Source organism: Oncorhynchus clarkii, chromosome 25 (assembly GCF_045791955.1).
Source record: "Oncorhynchus clarkii lewisi isolate Uvic-CL-2024 chromosome 25, UVic_Ocla_1.0, whole genome shotgun sequence".
Classification (NCBI taxonomy): domain Eukaryota; kingdom Metazoa; phylum Chordata; class Actinopteri; order Salmoniformes; family Salmonidae; genus Oncorhynchus; species Oncorhynchus clarkii.
The window spans coordinates 15,288,204-15,307,364 of NC_092171.1; the positions used below are offsets into that span (position 1 = coordinate 15,288,204).

The window sequence follows — 19,161 nt, forward strand, 5'->3', positions numbered from 1 at the left end:
AAGGTATGGTAGGTTATGGTAGGTGCCAGGCACACCGGTTGTAACAAGAACTGCAACACTGCTGGATTTTTCACGCTCAACAGTTTCCTGTGTGTATCAAGAATGGTCCACAACCTAAAGGACATCAAGCCAACTTGACACAACTGTGGGAAGCATTGGAGTCAACCAGGACCAGTGGTTGACTCCAATGTGGAACGCTTGACACCTTGTAGTCCATCCCCCGATGATTTGAGGCTGTTCTGAGGGCAAAAGGGTGTGTGTGTGTGTGGGGGGGGGGGGTGCAACTTAATAGGAAGGTGTTCCTAATGTTTGGTATAATCTGTGTATTTTGTACAATATACCTCCTCTCTTATCTGCTGCACCAAGTATCTGTTGACCTGCTCCTTAACACGGATATTATGTTAGGGAGCCTTTTAGCAAACTCCAAATTATCCCGACACATTCCCTTTCTGCGTGAGGTGCAGGGCTGGCTGAAGCCATTACTGGTAATGAGTGTGGAGTCCTACTTTAGAAGGTTCAGGCATATAAAGTCACCTAAAAGCTGACTAATGGAATCCTACCGATGTACTGAACGCCAGGGGCTTTTACAATATTACAACATAACATGGCTTTGCAAATGTTCAATATTCTATAGACATGATACAGATTAACTTTCATGTACGATTCAGAAAGGCGACCTCTTACAAGATAGGAGTAACAGGTTATTTACAGAACTGGAAAACAGGCTGAGGGCCAGTGGAGATGCTGCATGGTTCAGGTGAATTTATTTCCAAGGCATTTTAACTAGTGTAATGAATAGTCACTGTCATTGACATGCACTGCTACTTGAAGGGTGAAAAGGAAAAGGGTGGATGGGAGGAGGGAGGTTGATGGGTTTAACAAACTGCATGTTTTTTTCCACAAAATTAATTATTATGTCTTTTGAGTACTGTAGGTCTACTCGACACATAATTTGATCACAAAGCATTATACAAAAATAGAACATGAAAACATGATTGTACTTCTTCTGAGCAATAAAAAATGAGTGAGTTTGAAATGTCATAGCAAATGAAAAGGCCCATGAGAAATGAAAAAGGAAAAAGAATACAGGTCTGATATACAGGTCTGACATAATCATTGTATATAAGTACAACTTGTTTCAAAAACATACATTGTGATCATTGTGGATCTGTTAACACGACGGTACATCTTGTCCTGGGCGATGGGCCACTTCAACAGGTCCGCAGGTCGTTTGGTAACATCCAGAGTGGCCATTGTTCTTTGTCATTTCACAGGTGACTCACGTCACTACACTCAAGCATGCTAGATGCAGACCACTCGGAGATGCTAGCAGCATTCAAAATGCATGATTTCCAGCCTAGTGCAAACAAATCGCTTCAAAAGACCCGTTTAATCTATTTCAAGCTGTTATTATGAGTTGTAAGAGTCATTCAGATAAAGAGACTGAAGCAGGGTTAACATCGGTGTGTTTGAAAACTCTTCACATACTTTAACCATAGTAAGAGGTATCAGGTTTATCATTATACCTTTTTTTATGATACAGTATGCATACAGTTTACAACGTAGATAGAATTTAGTCGGGTAACAAATGGAAGAAAAATAAACAGTATGCAGATGTTCTCTAAAGCGCTTTCTCTCAGCAGCTTGTGTTAAGAATCCCTCTTCTCAGGTAGTCAGTCCTAAAAATCCTCAGAGTTGTCATTGTTCGTATTGTATTGAGGGCGCAGAGCTGCTTCTATCTCGGAGTTGCTGTCGTCTGACTCTCCCCAAAAAGCTACAAAATAAATAACAGACCCAACATTTGACGCCTGAAACTGAATCATGAAATCCATAAAAGCAGAGATGGGTGGGGGGGGGGGGGGGGGGGGGGGGGGGTGTATTCAAATGCAAATAGGAACCGATAGTCACTGCGAAATGCATACTAATTACACATGTAACATGGCTATTACAGAGAGCAAGATCTTGAATAATTGTCCATGTGCCCTTTTCACACCCATTTGTGATCCATAAAAAGATGGATGATTCTGACATTAGCATAACATCTCACGTGGTTCACAATATTGATAACTTATTGCTAACAACTAGCTAGCCTGCTTGGAGATATGACAAAGATAGACAGCATTATTTAGGCTTTGGCTTTGTAATGCATTCTAAACTCACCTTTAGACTGTACAGCAGAGTAGGTTTTCATTTTTGTCGTTTCTCTCCTGAAAATACAAAGAAAACAGTCAATAGCCCTGTGTTTTGTTGATAGAGCATCATTTCAAGAAGCAATAGTTAATTGTGACGGTGGTCTTTCACATTGAGAGCACTTAAGATTTCAAATGTGTATGGCAGTTGTATCCAATAAGGAAAACCTCACCAGTTGTGTCAAAAGACACACAAACCTTTTATAATTTCATACAAGAAACAATGGTTCAGAATTCACACAAGTCAAGCACATAACAGGTAAATAGCCTTAAAGGATAAAAATAATTATATTGTTGCCACAGTCAGTGAAATCCTAGAAAAAACATCAATACAGCTCAGTACATGTCCCATCAATCAAACGCACAACTCACACCAACAAATACCTTGTTTCTTGTACCAGTGCCCTTACCAAAATGTGTATCTAACACACACGTTACAAGGATGCCTATCCAAACATGGAGGAGCCAGACTTCCAAGCCTAAGCCCGTTTTAAAGGAAAGGAAAACCAAAGGGAACTTCCTTGACTCCTGTTCTAATCGTGCTGAAGGACTTCCACAAGCCCCCACTTTATTCAGAAGTGGTCCAAAGACAGGGTTGCTGGGTTCCCATAGCATCAGTGATGTCGCTATGTAAATGTGGGACCCCTGAAAAGGCTTTGATGTGCCTTGATGCATATGCAGTAGGCCGTTCCACTTTTAAAGGCCTCTTCAATTTACATCATCACAGGGCCTATTCACAACCACCACAATACATCCCAATCATCTTTCGGGTTATCGTATATCCATATGGCCAGTTGTTTATATTTTTATGTCCTACGGTGAAAGTCTTTTCTTTGAGATGTAACAAAAATAGGGCAGAGTTTGCTCTCTCTCTCACACACACACACACACACACACACACACACACACACACACACACACACACACACACACACACACACACACACACACACACACACACACACACACACACACACACACACACACACACACACATATACGCACACAGGTTGTGTTGATTCATCTGCATCCATGTGTCCCTCAATTGAAACGCATGACCCCTTTGATTGCCATCCTCACAATTACCCCCTTCTCCCCAAGCACAGCCTTGGCAGAGCCAAATGTGACTGCTGTACATCGAGTATATGAACTCAATTATGTTATAGGTATATATATATATATATATATATATATATATATATTTTTGAAATCCTCCCAACTCCCCATTTCTAACAGTGAGAAGATTGCTTTCCAATACAATGCATTCAATTATGTAGCCGGCGTAACTATTACGGTGTGACCATCACATTCACATATCAATAAGCTTCCTGGCAGATATTTGGATGATGTCTACCTCTTGCCTCAATGCAAGAGAAAACGAGTATAACTCTGAACACCTTTGGCACTCCGAGCAGGCAAATCAAAATAGAGCCAGTCAAAAAACCAAGGTCAAGAAAGTAGATGTGTGGGACGAGGCAAGGACGCAATCACAAATGATTAGCCTGTCTGCATCTTAAAAGGGCACCTTGCATACAGTATGTCCTTCTGAAACCCAGAGCAAGGCTTTTGTTGGGGGCCTTAAAAGGTGTAATCTAAAAGCCTTATGTTCAAAAAGGTACAGATTCAGATATGATTCAATTAGATATTCTTTAAGCAAGAAAATGGCGAAATGTAACATTCATTTATTCAGACTAGACAAATACACAGTGCCTTCAGAAAGTATTCACACCCCTTGACTTTTTCTACATTTTCTTGTATTACAGCCAGCATTTAAAATGGATTCAATTGAGATTTGTCACTGGCCCACACACAATACACCATAATGTCAAAGTGGAATTGTATTTTTAGACATTTTTACAAATTAATTCAAAATGAAAAGCTGAAATGTCCTGAGTCAATATGTATTCCTCCCCTTTGTTATGGCAAGCCTAAATAAGTTCAGGAGTACAAATTTGCTGAACAAGTCACATAATAAGTTGCATGGACTCACTCTGTGCCACGCCCTGACCTTAGAGATCCTTTTAATTCTCTATTTGGTTAGGTCAGGGGGTGACTAGGGTGGGATATCTATGTTTTCTATTTCTTTGTTGGCCTGGTATGGTTCCCAATCAGAGGCAGCTGTCTATCGTTGTCTCTGATTGGGGATCATATTTAGGCAGACTTTTTCCACCTGTTGTTTGTGGGATCTTGTTTTTGTGTAGCTGCCTGTGAGCAGCCCAGAACGTCACGTTTTGGTGAGTTTCATATTTATTAAACACGTGGAACTCCAAGTACGCTGCGCCTTGGTCCATTCATTCAGACGAGCGTGACACTCTGTGTGCAGTAATAGTGTTTAACATGATTTGTGAATGACTACCTCATCTCTGTACCCCACGCACACGATTACAGTTGAAGTCGGAAGTTTGCATACACCTTAGCCAAATACATTTAAACTCTGTTTTTCACAATTCCTGACATTCAATCCTAATAAAAATCCCCTGTCTTAGGTTAGTTAGGATCACTTGATTATAGGAATGTGAAATGTCAGAATGGTAGAGAATTATTTATTTCAGCTTTTATTTCTTCCATCACATTTCCAGTGGGTCAGAAGTTTACATACACTCAATTAGTATTTGGTAGCATTGCCTTTAAAATTGTTTAACTTGGGTCAAACTCTTCAGGTAGCCTTCCACAAGCTTCCCACTAAGTTGGTTGCATTTTGGCCCATTCCTCTAGACAGAGCTGGTGTAACTGAGTCAGGTTTGTAGGCCTCTTGCTCGCACACACTTGTTCAGTTCTGCCCACACATTTTCTATAGGATTGAGGTCAGGGCTTTGTGATGGCCACTCCAATACCTTGACTTTGTTGTCCTTAAGCCATTTTGCCACAACTTCAGAAGTATGCTTGGAGTCATTGTCCATTTGGAAGACACATTTGCGACCAAGCTTTAACTTCCTGACTGATGTCTTGCGATGTTGCTTCAATATATCCACATAATTTTCCTACCTCATGATGCCATCTCTTTTATGAAGTGCAGCAGTCCCTCCTGCAGCAAAGCACCCCCACAACAGGATGCTGCCACCCTCGTGCTTCACGGTTGGGATGGTGTTCTTCGACTTGCAAGCCTCCCCCTTTTACCTCCATGATGGTCATTATGGCCAAACAATTTTATTTTTGTTTCATCAGACCAGAGGACATTTCTCAAAAAAGTATGATCTTTGTCCCAATGTACAGTTGCTAACCGTAGTCTGGCTTTTGTATGGCGGTTTTGGAGCAGTGGCTTCTTCCTTGCTTAGCGGCCTATCAGGTTATGTTGATTATAGGACTGGTTTTACTGTGGATATAGATACTTTTGTACCTGTTTCCTCCAGCATCTTCACAAGGTCCTTTGCTGTTGTTCTGGGATTGATTTGCACTTTTCGCACCAAAGTACATTCATCTCTAGGAGACACAACGCGTCTCCTTCCTGAGCGGTATGATGGCTATGTGGTCCCATGGTGTTACTTGCGTACTATTGTTTGTACAGATGAACGTGGTACCTTCAGGCGTTTGGAAATTGCTCCCAAGGATGAACCTTGGGAGGTCTACAAATAATTTTTCAGAGGTCTTGGCTGATTTCTTTAGATTTTCCCATGATGTCAAGCAAAGAGGCACTGAGTTTGAAGGTAGGCCTTGAAATACATCCACAGGTACACCTCCAATTGACTCAAATTATGTCAATTAGCTTATCAGAAGCTTCTAAAGCCATGACATTTTCTGGAATTTTCCATGCTGTTTTAAAGGCAGTCAACTTAGTGTATGTAAACTTCTGACCCACTGGAATTGTGATACGGTGAAATAATCTGTCTGTAAACAATTGTTGGAAAAATGACTTGTGTCATGCACAAAGTAGATGTCCTAACTGACTTGCCAAAACTAGTTTGTTAACAAGAAACTTGTGGAGTGGTTGAAACACTTAAGTTGGAGTCATTAAAACTTGTTTATGTAAACTTCCGACTTGTATATGTAAGGTCCCTAAAGTCAAGCAGTGAATTTCAAACACAGATTCAATCACTTGACCAGGCAGGTTTACCAATGTCTCGCAAAGAAGGGCACCTATTGATGGATGGGTAAAAATAAAAAAGCTGACATTTTTATATCCCTTTGAGCATGGTGAAATTTTTTAAACATTTTTTGCTTCTCATTGAGAGATTGTTTGATTTAGGGAATACCAGACAGATAAAACTGTAATTACACAAAACGCACACACACACAATCAATAGTTACATGGTCAAGTCATAATTTTGGGAAGTGCAACCTTGTAGTTCTGACTACACAGTTTATCCATAAGAGCATTCATGAAGTCTTAGTGCAAGGTGAGCTTCAAATGAAATGTTTTTAAAAACGGTCTGTACTTTTCAGAAAATTGGCACTTGAAGTGAAAGTGGAACAGCAAAGAGTGTCTTGTCGTGATGTGTTTAGTCCTATATTTTTATTTTAATCCCAGCCCCCGTCCCTGCAGGAGGCCTTTTGCCTTTTGGTAGGCCATCATTGTAAATAAGAATTTGTTCCTAACCGACTTGCCTTGTTAAATAAAAGACGAAGTCTGGTTTGCTACTTCCCATTTAGCCTGCTGCTACACTAACATAACTTGTCAAACACAGTCCCTCTTATTTTGGACAGGGACGTATTTTACTAAATTATACATCAGCTGTTACGGCATTGCATCCTAGGCTATGACATCTGAAAACACAGACATAATCAATATGTATGTATATATTCACATTCCTTTTTTAAAAGACATTTACAGCAACATGTTACTTCTTCTCCCCGCCACTGTAATGACGGTAATAAATACATGTTTCCGGGGAATAAATTGGACTATTCTTTTATAACTTCCGCAGGCAGCATGGGAATGATCCGTCAGCTGCTCCACTTCAGACAGGGACCGGACTGATTTTCAAGACTGGGCCATTACCATAGAGAGCCCAGGATACCAATGACCCCTTCAAATCTGATATTACATTTCCATAAACATTTATGCCAGTTCATATTGTGCTGAGTTTCCCTTAATTGAGGCAATGATCTGAATATGTAAGACAGACCGGGCTGGCCACTGTTTTTGCACTCTGGTAGACAGAGGTGAACGTAATGTGAAAAATGCTGCAAATTATAGCTACCATTGAAATGCCTCCTTTTTGGAGAGTCTCCTTCCTGGATATGTGATTGTTACATATTACTGTTTACCTTATGTTATATCAACATTACAATAAGGTTTGTGAGCAGGACTGGCATCCTTCATTCACAACTTCATGATTTTTCCCCTAACATTTGATTATTGTCTATCATTAGGTTATAGGCCTTGTAGAATTAAGAATTGTATGATACATTTGGTACAAATGATACAAAGGAAATATCAATATAACCAATCATGTCTTAGCCCTTATAAAATAATTCCACAATTACAAATCCGTATTATCCCACTGCATGTGAAAAACCAGACTTTATTGTTCCCCAATTAGACATACTTATTGCTAGTGTCTAAGTAAAGGAGACCTAGACCTATGACTGCCTCCTTCGCTTCTCATATGCTATCTTTTCAAACTGCACTATATAATGATTGTGAATGTTTTTGTAATGAGTTCATTGGAATGAAGGTAATTTGATGATGTTCTTCCATAATGGAAAAGCTATACAGGGTGGTGGATTCTGTCTGGAAAAATAATGCTTACCTTGCATTTCATATACTGTTAGCACAGCCTGTTAGAGAATGCTGCCTCTATTTACACTGTCTTTTTTAAGCTCCTAACACCCACACAGAAATGCTAATAGCACAGGCACTCTAGCACAGCGTTTGTCTAAAGGTAAAGGGAAAAAAAGAGGGAGACCCATCACCCCATCACTCCCATCAACTCCTACTCCCTTCCCAGCTATGACCCACAGCTAAATTGTTTAGATGTTGAATAAAGCAGAGGATTATAGTAGGATGGAGCACTCAGGGGATTCACCGATTCCACTCTGTGCTCTCTAATGTATGAGTGCTCTCTGCTGGCCATAAAGGAAAACTGCAGCACTGGAAATAGTGCCACAGATTCACACTCGGGTACATTCATTGATAGTAGGTGGCTCCTTCATTGGAATCAGAGCTGCTTGACAGAACAGAACATATTGACTGACAGAAATAAAATTGAATATTTTTATTCAATTTTATTTCTAGACCAGTGAAATTAGTCACAAATGATATACTGAAAAAAATCGAATAATGTGCAAAAATGTCAGGTTTTACTAATCGGTTAATTTTAATAAAATGAATTTCAAATTGTATTAGTCACATGCGCCGAATACAACAGGTTACAACACCTTACTTACGAGCCCCTAACCAACAATGCAGTTAAAAAACTAAATAAAAAAACTAATAAGAAATAAAAGTAACACGTAATTAATGAGCAGTAGTAAAATAACAATAGCGAGACTATATACAGGGGGGAACCAGTACAGAGTCAATGTGCGGGGGGTACCGGTTAGTCGAGGTAATATGTACATGAAGGTAGAGTTATTAAAGTGACTATGCATAGATGCTAACAACAGAGAGTAGCAGCAGTGTGTGTGGGGAGGGGGGCAATGCAAATAGTCTGGGTAGCCATTTGATTAGATGTTCAAGAGTCTCATCGCTTGGTGGTAGAAGCTGTTTAGAAGCCTCTTGGACCTAGACTTGGCGCTCCGGTACCGCTTGCCGTGTGGTAGCAGAGAGAACAGTCTATGACTTGGTTGGTTGGAGTCTTCGACAATTTTTAGGGCCTTCATCTGACACCGCCGGTATAGCGGTCCTGGATGACAGGAAGCTTTGCCCCTTGATGTACTGGGCCATACGCACTACCCTCTGTAGTACCTTGCGGTCGGAGGCCGAGCAGTTGCCATACCAGGCAGTGATGCTACCAGGATGCTCTCAATGGTGCAGCTGTAGAACCTTTTTGAAGATCTGAGGACCCATGCCAAATCTTTTCAGTCTCCTGAGGGGGATAGGTTTTGTAGTGGCCTCTTTACGACTATCTGGTGTGCTTGGACCACGTTAGTTTGTGGTGATGTGGACACCAAGGAACTTGAAGTTCTCAACCTGCTCCACTACAACCCTGTCGATGAGAATGTGAGCGTGCTTGGTCCTCTTTTTCCTGTAGTCCACAATCATGTCTTGATCACGTTGAGAGAGAGGTTGTTGTCCTGGCACCACACGGTCCGGTCTCTGACCTCCTCCCTATAGGCTGTTTCGTCGTTGTCGGTGATCCGGCCTACCACTGTTGTGTCAATGGCAAACTTCATGGTGTTGTAGCTGTGCCTGGCCGTGCAGTCATAAGTGAACAGGGAGTACAGGAGGGGACTGAGCACGCACCCCTGAGGGGCCCCTGTGTTGAGGATCAGCGTGGCGGATGTGTTGTTACCTACCCTTACCACCCGGGGGCGGCCTGTCAGAAGGTCCAGGATCCAGTTGCAGAGGGAGGTGTTTAGTCCCAGGGTCCTTAGCTTATTGATGAGCGTTGGGGGCACTATGGTATTGAACGCTGAGCTGTAGTCAATGTATAGCTTCTCACATAGGTGTTCCTTTTGTCCATGTGGGAAAGGGCAGTGTGAAGTGCAATGGAGATTGCATCATCTGTGGATCTGTTGGGACTGTATGCAAATTGGAGTGGGTCTAGGGTTTCTGGGATGATGGTGTTGATGTGAGCCATGACCAGCCTTTCAAAGCACTTCATGGCTACAGACGTGAGTGCTACGGGTCGGTAGTCGTTTAGGCAGGTTACCTTAGTTCCTGTGCCCAAGGACACTATGGTGGTCTGCTTAAAACATGTTGGTATTAGACTCGGATAGGGAGAGGTTGAAAATGTTAGTTGGTCAGCGCATGCTCCAGTACACGTCCTGGTAATCCGCCTGGCCCTGTGGCCTTGTGAATGTTGACCTGTTTAAAAGGTCTTACTCACATTGTCAATGGAGTGCGTGATCACACAGTCTTCCGAAACAGCTGGTGCTCGCATGCATGTTTTAGTGTTATTTGCCTCGAAGCGAGCATAAAAGTAGTTTAGCTAGTCTGGTAGACTTGTGTCATTGGGCAGCTCTCGGCTGTGCTTCCCTTTGTAGTCTGTAATGGTTTGTAGGCCCTGCCACACCCGACATGCGTCAGAGCCGGTGTAGTACGATTCAATCTTAGTCCTGTATTGACACTTTGCCTGTTTGATGGTTCGTCGGAGGGCATAGCAGGATTTCTATAAGCTTCCGGGTTAGAGTCCTGCTCCTTGAAAGCGGCAGCTCTAGCCTTTAGCTTAGTGCGGATGTTGCCTGTAATTCATGGGTTCTGGTTGGGGAATGTACGCACGGTCACTGTTGGGATGAAGTCATCGATGCACTTATTGATGAAGCCAATGACTGATGTGGTGTACTCCTCAATGCCATCGGAGGAATACCAGAACATATTCCAGTCTGTGCTAGCAAAACAGTCCTTTAACTTAGCATCTGCTTCATCTGACCACTTTTTTATTGATCTAGTCACTGGTGCTTCCTGCTTTAATTTTTGCTTGTAAGCAGGAATCAGGAGAATAGAATTATGGTCAGATTTGCCAAATGGATGGCGAGGGAGAGCTTTCGATGCACTCTGTGTGGAGTAAAGGTGGTCCAGAGTTGTTTTCCCTCTGGTTGCACAATTAACATGCTGACCGATTTAAAGTTTCCCTGCATTAAAGTCCCCAGCCACTAGGAGTTCCGCCTCGGGGCGAGCGTTTTCTTGTTGCTTATGGCGGAATACAGCTCATTCAATGCCGTCTTAGTGCCAGCCTCTGACGGTGGTGGTATGTAAACAGCTACGAAAAATACAGATAAACTCTCTAGGTAGATAGCTTATCATGAGATACTCTACCTCAGGTGAGCAAAACCTTGAGACTTCCTTAGATATAGTGCACCAGCTGTTATTTACAAAAATACATAGTCCGCCACCCCCTATCTTACCAGACGGCGCCGTTATATCCTGGCGATACAGTGTATAACCAGCCAGCTGTATGTTGATAATGTCGTCGGTCAGCCATGGCTCCGTGAAGCATAAGATATTACAGTATTGAATGTCCCGTTGGTAGTTCAATCTTCCGCATAGGTCATCGATTTTATTTTCCAAAGATTGCACGTTTGCTAGCAAAATGGAAGGCAGTGGGTTTTTTTTCCAATTGCCTTCGAATTCCCAGAGAATTCCCCCCTTTTCTCCACCTTCTCTTCACACAAATGACGGGGATCTGGGCATGTTCCCGGGAAAGCAGTATGTCATTCACCTCGGGCTCGTCGGACTAGTTAAAGTAACAAAAGGATTCTGCCAGTTCATGGTGAGTTAATCACAGTCCTGATGACCAGAAGTTATTTTCGGTCATAAGAGATGGTAGCAGCAACATTATGTACAAAATAAGTTAGAAAATAAAAAGTTACAAACAACGCAAAGGAGAAGAGAAAAAAAAACACGTAGAAATGTCAGCCTTCTTCTCCGGTTGCCCTTTGGCCCTAATCTATGGATTTCACATGACTGGGCAAGGGCACAGCCATGGGTGAGCCTGGGAGGGCAAAGGCCCACCCACTGTGGAGCCAGGCCCAGGCAATCAAAATGAGTTTTTCCACACTAAAGGGCTTTATTACAGACAGCACTCCCCTCAGATGATCCCACAGGTGAAGAAATTCAATGTGGAGGCTGGCATGGTTACACGTGGTCTGCAGTTGTGAGGCCAGTTGGACATTAAGCCAAATTCTCTAAAACAACGCTTATGGTAGAGAAATGAACATCCAATTCTCTGGCAACAGCTCTGGTGGACATTCCTGCAGTCAGCACCCCAATTGCACTGTCTTTCAAAACTTGAGACATCTGTGGCATTGTGTTGTGTGACAAAACTGCACATTTAGAGTGGCCTTTTATTGTCCCCAGCACATGTTGCACCTGTGTAATGATTAATCAGCTTCTTGATATGCTACATCTGTCAGGTGGATGGAATATCTTGGCAAATGAGAAATGCACAATAACAGGGATGTAAACAAATTTGTGCAAAACATTTGAGAGATATGTTTTTTTGTGCTTATGGAACAATTCTGGGATATTTTATTTCAGCGCATGAAACATGGGACAAAGAATTTACATGTAGCATTATATGTTTGTTCACTATACAAATTGTTTTAACTACCTAAGTAAGACAACCTACTTATTGGAATGTGACACATTTTCTAATTCCATTTTCTACTTACTTTTATCATGAATAGAAATGAAAACAGAACATTGTGTGATTAAAAGCCCAGTGCAGTCAAAAAGTTGATTTTCCTGTGTTGTATTGAGTACACAAAATATTATGCTCTTTCCATGACATAGCTTAGACCGGGTTTCACCTTGTTAGTCTATGATCCCTTATTGATGAAACTCGTTAAATCCACTTCAAATCAGTGTAGATGAAGGGGAGCAGACAGGTTAAAGAAGGATTTTTAATCCTTGATACAATTAAGACATGGAGTGTGCATGTGCGCCATTCAGAGTGCATTCGGAAAGTATTCAGACCCCTTGACTTTTTCCACATTTTGTTACGTTACAGCCTTATTCTAAAAATTGGTTAAATAGTCCCGTCCCACCCCTTATCAATCTACACACAATACCCCATAATGACAAGTCAAAAACAGGTTTTTAGAAATGTTTAAAAATGTATTAAAAAAACTGAAATATCACATTTATATAAATATTCAGACCCTTCACGCAGTACTTTGTTGAAGTACCTTTGGGAGCGATTGAAGCCTCAAGTCTTCTTGAGTATGACACTACAAGCTTGGCACACCTGTATTGGGAAATTTCTCCCATTCTTCTCTGCAGATCCTCTCAAGCTCTATCAGGTTGGATGGGGAGCGTCACTACACAGCTATTTTAAGTCTCTCCAGAGATCAGATTCAAGTCCGGGCTCTGGCTGGGCCACTCAAGGACATTGAGACTTGACTCGAAGCCACTCCTGCGTTGTCTTGGCTGTGTGCTTAGGGTCATTGTCCTGTTGGAAGGTGAACCTACGCCCGAGGTCCTGAACGCTGTGGAGCAGGTTTTCATCAAGGATCTCTCTGTACTTTGCTCGGTTCATCTTTCCCTCTATCCTGACTAGTCTCCCAGTTCCTGCCAGTGAAAAATATCTCCACACCATGATGCTGCCATCACCATGATTTACCGCAGGGATGGTGCCACTTTTCCTCCAGACGTGACGTTTGGCATTCAAGCCAAATAGTTCAATCTTGGTTTCATCAGACCAGAGAATCTTGCTTCTCATGGTCTGAGAATCTTTAAGCGCCTTTAGGCAAACTCCAAGCAGGCTGTCATGTGCCTTCCGTCTGGCCACTCTATCATAAAGGCCTGATTGGTGGAGTGCTGCAGAGATGGTTGTCCTTTTGAAAGGTTCGCTCATCTCCACAGAGGAACTCTGGAGCGTTGTCAGAGCAACCAGTGGGTATTTGTTCACCTCCCTGACCAAGGCCCTTCTCCCCCGATTGCTCAGTTTGGCCAGGCTGCCAGCTCTAGGAAGAGTCTTGGTGGTTCCAAACATCTTCCATTTATCCATTTAAGAATGATTGAGGCCACTGTGTTCTTGGGGACCTTCAATGCTTCAGAAATGTTTTGGTACTCTTCCCCAGATCTGTGCCACACAATCCTGTCTCGGAGCTCTACGAACAATTCTGAGGACAAAAGGGTGGGGGCGGGGGGGTTGTTTGAAAAGACCACCTGAAATTCAGCCTGTTTTTAAATTAGTCGATAGACAAATATGAGAGAGTGCTAAACCGCTCTGCCAATAACAGCTAATTTTCAGTTTTCCACTCCCCACTCAAACCACTCCGACAGCCCTAGTAAAATTCTTGCTTGAGAAATTGCTATTTGCTAAGAAGCTAATTTTTGTTATTTTTATTTTATTTTTATAAACCATTTTTATTGAAGACAATCACAGTATGGTACTTAATTGCTACCCGTAAAAACATCTGCTTTAACCTATCAGACAGATGTATACACTATATGAATACTGTTAGATATGGTGTGATTGACTGTGGGAGGAGGAGAGGAACTCAATGCAGGAGAGTGACCTCGTCTGACAGTATCACCACAATGCTGTCTGTGCCCGTTTCTCTTGCCCAGTTCCAAATCAACTCACAGTGGGCTATATGGAGTTACACCCATATTGCTTACACAATTACAATGCTTTCAGATCTACAAATGAAGGGCCATCAAGTATCTAGGGGTAGGAGCAAGCATTTGTTTTTAGACTGGGCATGTGTCTGCCTTTGCCATGAAAAAAATTGTCACCATATTATTTCTCTGCCGAAAGTCTCTGAACACATTTCTGTCAGCTGCGCTCTAAATCAGGCTCTGTTAGTTTGTCTGCATGTTCGTTGGTCTCTCTACCTGGCACCTTCTGGTGCCTGATCTCGGTTTTTCCTCCTGCTCGCTCGCTCTCCCTTCCTCTCCCTCCCTGCCAGTGTTCTGTGAGAGATGCCACACACATCGCTTCTTCCTGCCTCTCCTCCAGAGGGCTAATTTCTGATTATGACACTTTGTGTCTGTCTGAGTGATTGGGGGGGGGGGGGGGGGCGAATGCCTGAGCACATCCTGTTGTCCAAGGGAACGCTCCACACTAATTGTCAAGTCAAGGTTTTTGTCAAGCAGGAAGAAGGCATCACAACCACATCACTCACTGATTAGTGGAGAGGGAGAGATCACCTATGTTTTCTTTTTCAGTGTGAGAATCTTTTCTTAGATCAAGGACAGGCCCCCAAAAAAAAAACTAAAAAAAAAAAGGAAAAAAAGCGAAGAAAATATAAAAACAAGAAAGGAAAAGGAACATCTGAAATACCTACAGTAAAACAAAGAAAAACAGCATAATGAATCTTGCACAACAGGAAGCAGTGGCATGCACCCCCAGACAAAGGGGAACAAGTAGTCTTTACATGGAGTGCAGCTGCTTATTAAGTCTCACTCCTTGCATTACTCCTTTCATCCCCACTCAACCACAAAGTGATTTTGCTTTACCACTCACAATGGCAGCAAAAGATTTCTAATGGATGAATCCTTAATAAACTGTTGTTGCAGCTCAGTCTGCTTGGCCGTGACTTATAATACAATAAACAGCACATTCTATACTCTGAAAAACACTGTGGAGGAGAGAGAGAAATACTGAATATGAAAGACCTTGATTCTCTACAATGCCATAATAGTGAAATGAGCACATATAAATGTGTTAAGAGTATTTCTTTGCATCTTGTATCGAACGCGCGTATTTAATCTGTAAAGCTTATTAAAGGCAGAGTCATTGCTATGCAAAGAGGCACCCAGCGCTTTTCTCTTGCTTTTCAGCGGAGTGTAGTGTTTGGCCAATAGGACTCCCCCCCCCCGCCTCTCATTCTGCATTCATAACATGCAACATTTGCACAATGCATCTCTCAAAGGCTCCTGAATAGAGGACCGTAATACTCATGTAAACAACTGCAAACCAATTACTTAATGAATCGGGCCCACACATAATGAGGAGCCATACAAAGGCCTATAAATGCATTTTTTTTGCACCAAAGCCTCTGCTTTAAACTACAATCCCTCAGCTGTAGTCTAGGCTTAACTGGGAAATCATAATTATTGTCTAAGACAACAGAGAGGAAGCCATTTTTTGAGTCCAGCCACAGAGTCGTTTGATGTCACTCATCAGCTCACTGACAAAATAAAGCAAATCATAAAAAATAAAAAAAGGATGAAGTAGAGGGGAAGAGAGGAAAACACATAAGGACAGGGTGAGAGAGAGGAATAGAGAAAGGGGGAAAGAGATGGGGAGAGAGACATTGAGATAGGGAAAGACGTGGCAGAGCATGCTGCAGTGTTATGCTTCTGTTCAAGTGCAGGGTTTCCAGACCACTTGTAGAAGCAATAAAGCGCAAGAAGTGACTGTGGTAAGTGGAATGCTTAAAACGGAAGCATCCGGGGGTGGGGAATCACAGAGGAGCAGGAAAGAGGTGCGATGGTGACCGCTCTTAGCTGTCGCTCTACAACAGATCACTCCTCCCCTGACCAGATTAGGTGTCAAGCATGAAAAACTAGTCATTAGTCTCATTTCAATAATTTATGCACAGGACCAACACGGCCACAGTGGCCAATCAGAGTGGTGTGATTCTCTCCATTTCCTCAACATTTACATGTGTTTTATCGCCTTCCCATGCTCCTTAATGACAGTGGAGACAGAGCGATCAGAGGGTCTGGAGTCTGAAATTGGCTCATGTTTATTAAAGAGGTATAGTCATTGGGCTGGCACTGGCAGACAGTAGCGCCTCAATAGAACTGGGCCATTATGCCCTTCCCTCTGCTAATAGGTAGACTGAGAGACCCGCTGGCCTGGCCAGGGAGACGCACACTTTGGGCCCTTGTGTCAGCGTGGTGCCCAGTAATCACATGAAATCAGAGAAGATTATTCCTCATAACGTTTACCCAGCCATTACCTTCCCAAATGGGCTCCCGGTGAAGAGCCGCTCTGAGGACCTACAATTGCAGATTTTGATGAAGTCGTGTTGATATTCAAATGTGTGAAAAACATGCAGCTATTCAGACGTTCTTTTCCTACCACTCAACACTTTGATTTGAGCAGCCTAAATGCAATTCAGGATGTGGGGAAGCTCTGGAAATGAAGGGATGTGTCATCTTAAAACTCCTCCTTGTAAGTCTTCTTTTCAAAACAGTTGTTTCTGATTTTCTATTTGTTGAAACACAGTTTGTACACATAGTGCAAACCATTTGGGGTCGGATTGGATTTTCCAAACTAGTTTAGTTGGCAACGGTCTGGTTTATAGCTAGCCTCCTAAAACAAAAACCCAATAAATAGTGAGAGCAGGCTTTAGGCTTGATAACAGTCTGGCCTTTTGTTTTCATGCATAAGTTAATGGGTGGCGCCCCCTTGATCTAATGGAAATTAACACAGAATTATGAGAGCTACATGCAGATGTACATCATTACCTTTGGTGTCTGGTGGCCTATTTCCATAAAGGGTGTGAAGAAGAACAATGTCCTTACCAAGGGTAAGGGTCTTGATGAGAGGAGCGCTCAACCCTCCCAGTGTTCTCTTCATAGCCATCATTTATTCCTTAAAGAGCAAACAAGACAGATCAAACATTTTGACGTGCATCTAATTACACGATAATCTATGTTGTGTATTGACATGTAGGTAAATAAATGGAGAGGAAAAGCACAGAAGACTGACAAAATAAAACCTGTACACAGGGTGGTATTCTTTATACAACACTTGTGCCAATTCTTTATAGAACATAGAACAGTGAGACATATGGTCAGTGTTGACTGATGATTAGGCCACGGTGGCTCGCTGGAGGGGTGGGGTGGTGCAGGCGCTGTCTCCCCTTACCTGACAGATCCTCCTCGTCTCCAGAGCTCTGCTGCCTCGCCTGCGTGGCAGACTGTTTAAGCAGCTGATATGCTTTTGTCTCTGTTCCAAAAACACAAAATGTCAGAGTTAAATATTGACTCAAGGCCCAGGTTTCCAACTTTCAGAGGCTGTGTGTTTGATGAGACAACACGCTCCGATGGCTGGCTCTTTGGGCCTTCTGATGAACAGTGGGTCAAAACACAGCGCAGGGCAGGCTAAGCTGTGTATTTAAGCAGTGTGCATACACACGCCAAGGGGAGTAACCGTTTCCACGACACCATAACCACCCTCCACCTTATCTCTGTATCAGGTTGGCAGGCACCCCAACTCGGAAGAGAGAGATTTTCTTTCAATAAAACACTAACTACTTCCATATACAGTGGATTAGGTCTGATATTTGAGAACTACACAGGCTTTACAATCTATAGAGCAGCTAGCTGTATGTCATAAATGGCCAATTGTCTCAAGTTGATGACACTAACACACTACGGTAAATCAAAACATAAAAGTGTTATATCTGGTTGTTTTAATCCAAGTTCAGGCCAGGGGTCGAGTTTATGCATCTAAGCGTGCTATCCATAGGCAAGAATCCTTTGAACTCTGTGGGCCACAAATGTATGTTTGGCCTTCCAGAAATGATGAAACAATGGAACATTTTTATGCCAAATATATCTAAGTATCTGTCCATTGTAGTTGTCTTGTCTGTCAAATCGTTTGCTCGGACTAACAAGTGCATGTCACTTTGAGCATTTACAGCCACACATTATTAACTCATTACCTTTGGTTGCCCAGCAGTGGCTCCAGACATGAAACTGGACTGGAAATGTTTCTTTTCAAAACAATATTTTTCTTTTAATTAGTTGAGAGTTGAAACTGGACTAGTTCTGTGGTCCTGCGTCCTTGGGGGTGTTCCACACATGAAACGCCCAGTAGGAAATCCCATAGCCTAGTGTAATAAGAAATCATTTTGAATTTCTGAGATTCTGGCTGTGGACTAGTACACAGGCCGCTTTCAGATCCCGTCTTTTCAAGTCTGCTGCTGCACAGCATTGTTTATAAGATAATGAGAACCAATGACAGATCTTTGGCTACACCCCGGTGTCCTGACAATTAAACAGCTGCATTATGCGGGGCGCAAATTATCAATTTGGCCTCGCCTCTGCTCTGGCCGGCTGAAAACACGCACTGTTTCTCCAATATAATTAGAGGAACTGCACAGCTCTTCAGGTGGGACTTTGACCCCAGATTCACCTTGATCATCCTACCACAGCCATCCATTTAAAAAGAGCCCATTATCGGCTGCTGTGGGAGGAAAACAAACGGCACACAAGAACTCTGAATGCAGGGCTCGGTACTGCCTTTTTACCTTTAATAGGAATACTTTCCACGGGGTTCTCGTCTTGGCTGTCCTCTTCACCACTTTGTAGTCCTGTAAAAGAAAGGGAGGCCCACACAGAGCTCAGAGACAGGGGGAGGCTAGGCTGGGACTCTGGGTTTCCCTTTGTCTGAATAGAAGGCCCTATGAAGACTGAGGCTGCCAGGGATTCAGAAAGAGGCCTATGGTGAAAGTGTTGCGA

General features: G+C 42.6%; 1 protein-coding gene across 3 annotated transcripts in view; it reads right to left on the reverse strand.

The window, feature by feature from the left end:
* Window positions 1–731: 731 nt before the first annotated feature.
* Window positions 732–19,161, reverse strand: part of LOC139383937 (kizuna centrosomal protein) — a 39,670-nt gene continuing 21,240 nt past the window's right edge. Inside the window, exons 11-15 of one of the 3 annotated variants that reach the window (XM_071128557.1) lie at window positions 18,951–19,013; window positions 17,564–17,644; window positions 17,218–17,287; window positions 2,161–2,207; window positions 732–1,774 (exon numbers count right to left, since the gene is read on the reverse strand). In XM_071128557.1, the coding sequence (XP_070984658.1) occupies window positions 1,680–1,774; window positions 2,161–2,207; window positions 17,218–17,287; window positions 17,564–17,644; window positions 18,951–19,013 (356 nt within the window). In that variant the 3' untranslated portion in view covers window positions 732–1,679. Of the gene's footprint in view, window positions 1,775–2,160; window positions 2,208–17,160; window positions 17,288–17,563; window positions 17,645–18,950; window positions 19,014–19,161 lie in introns of all 3 variants that reach the window. The other 2 variants (XM_071128558.1, XR_011628805.1) reach the window with 2 other exon arrangements.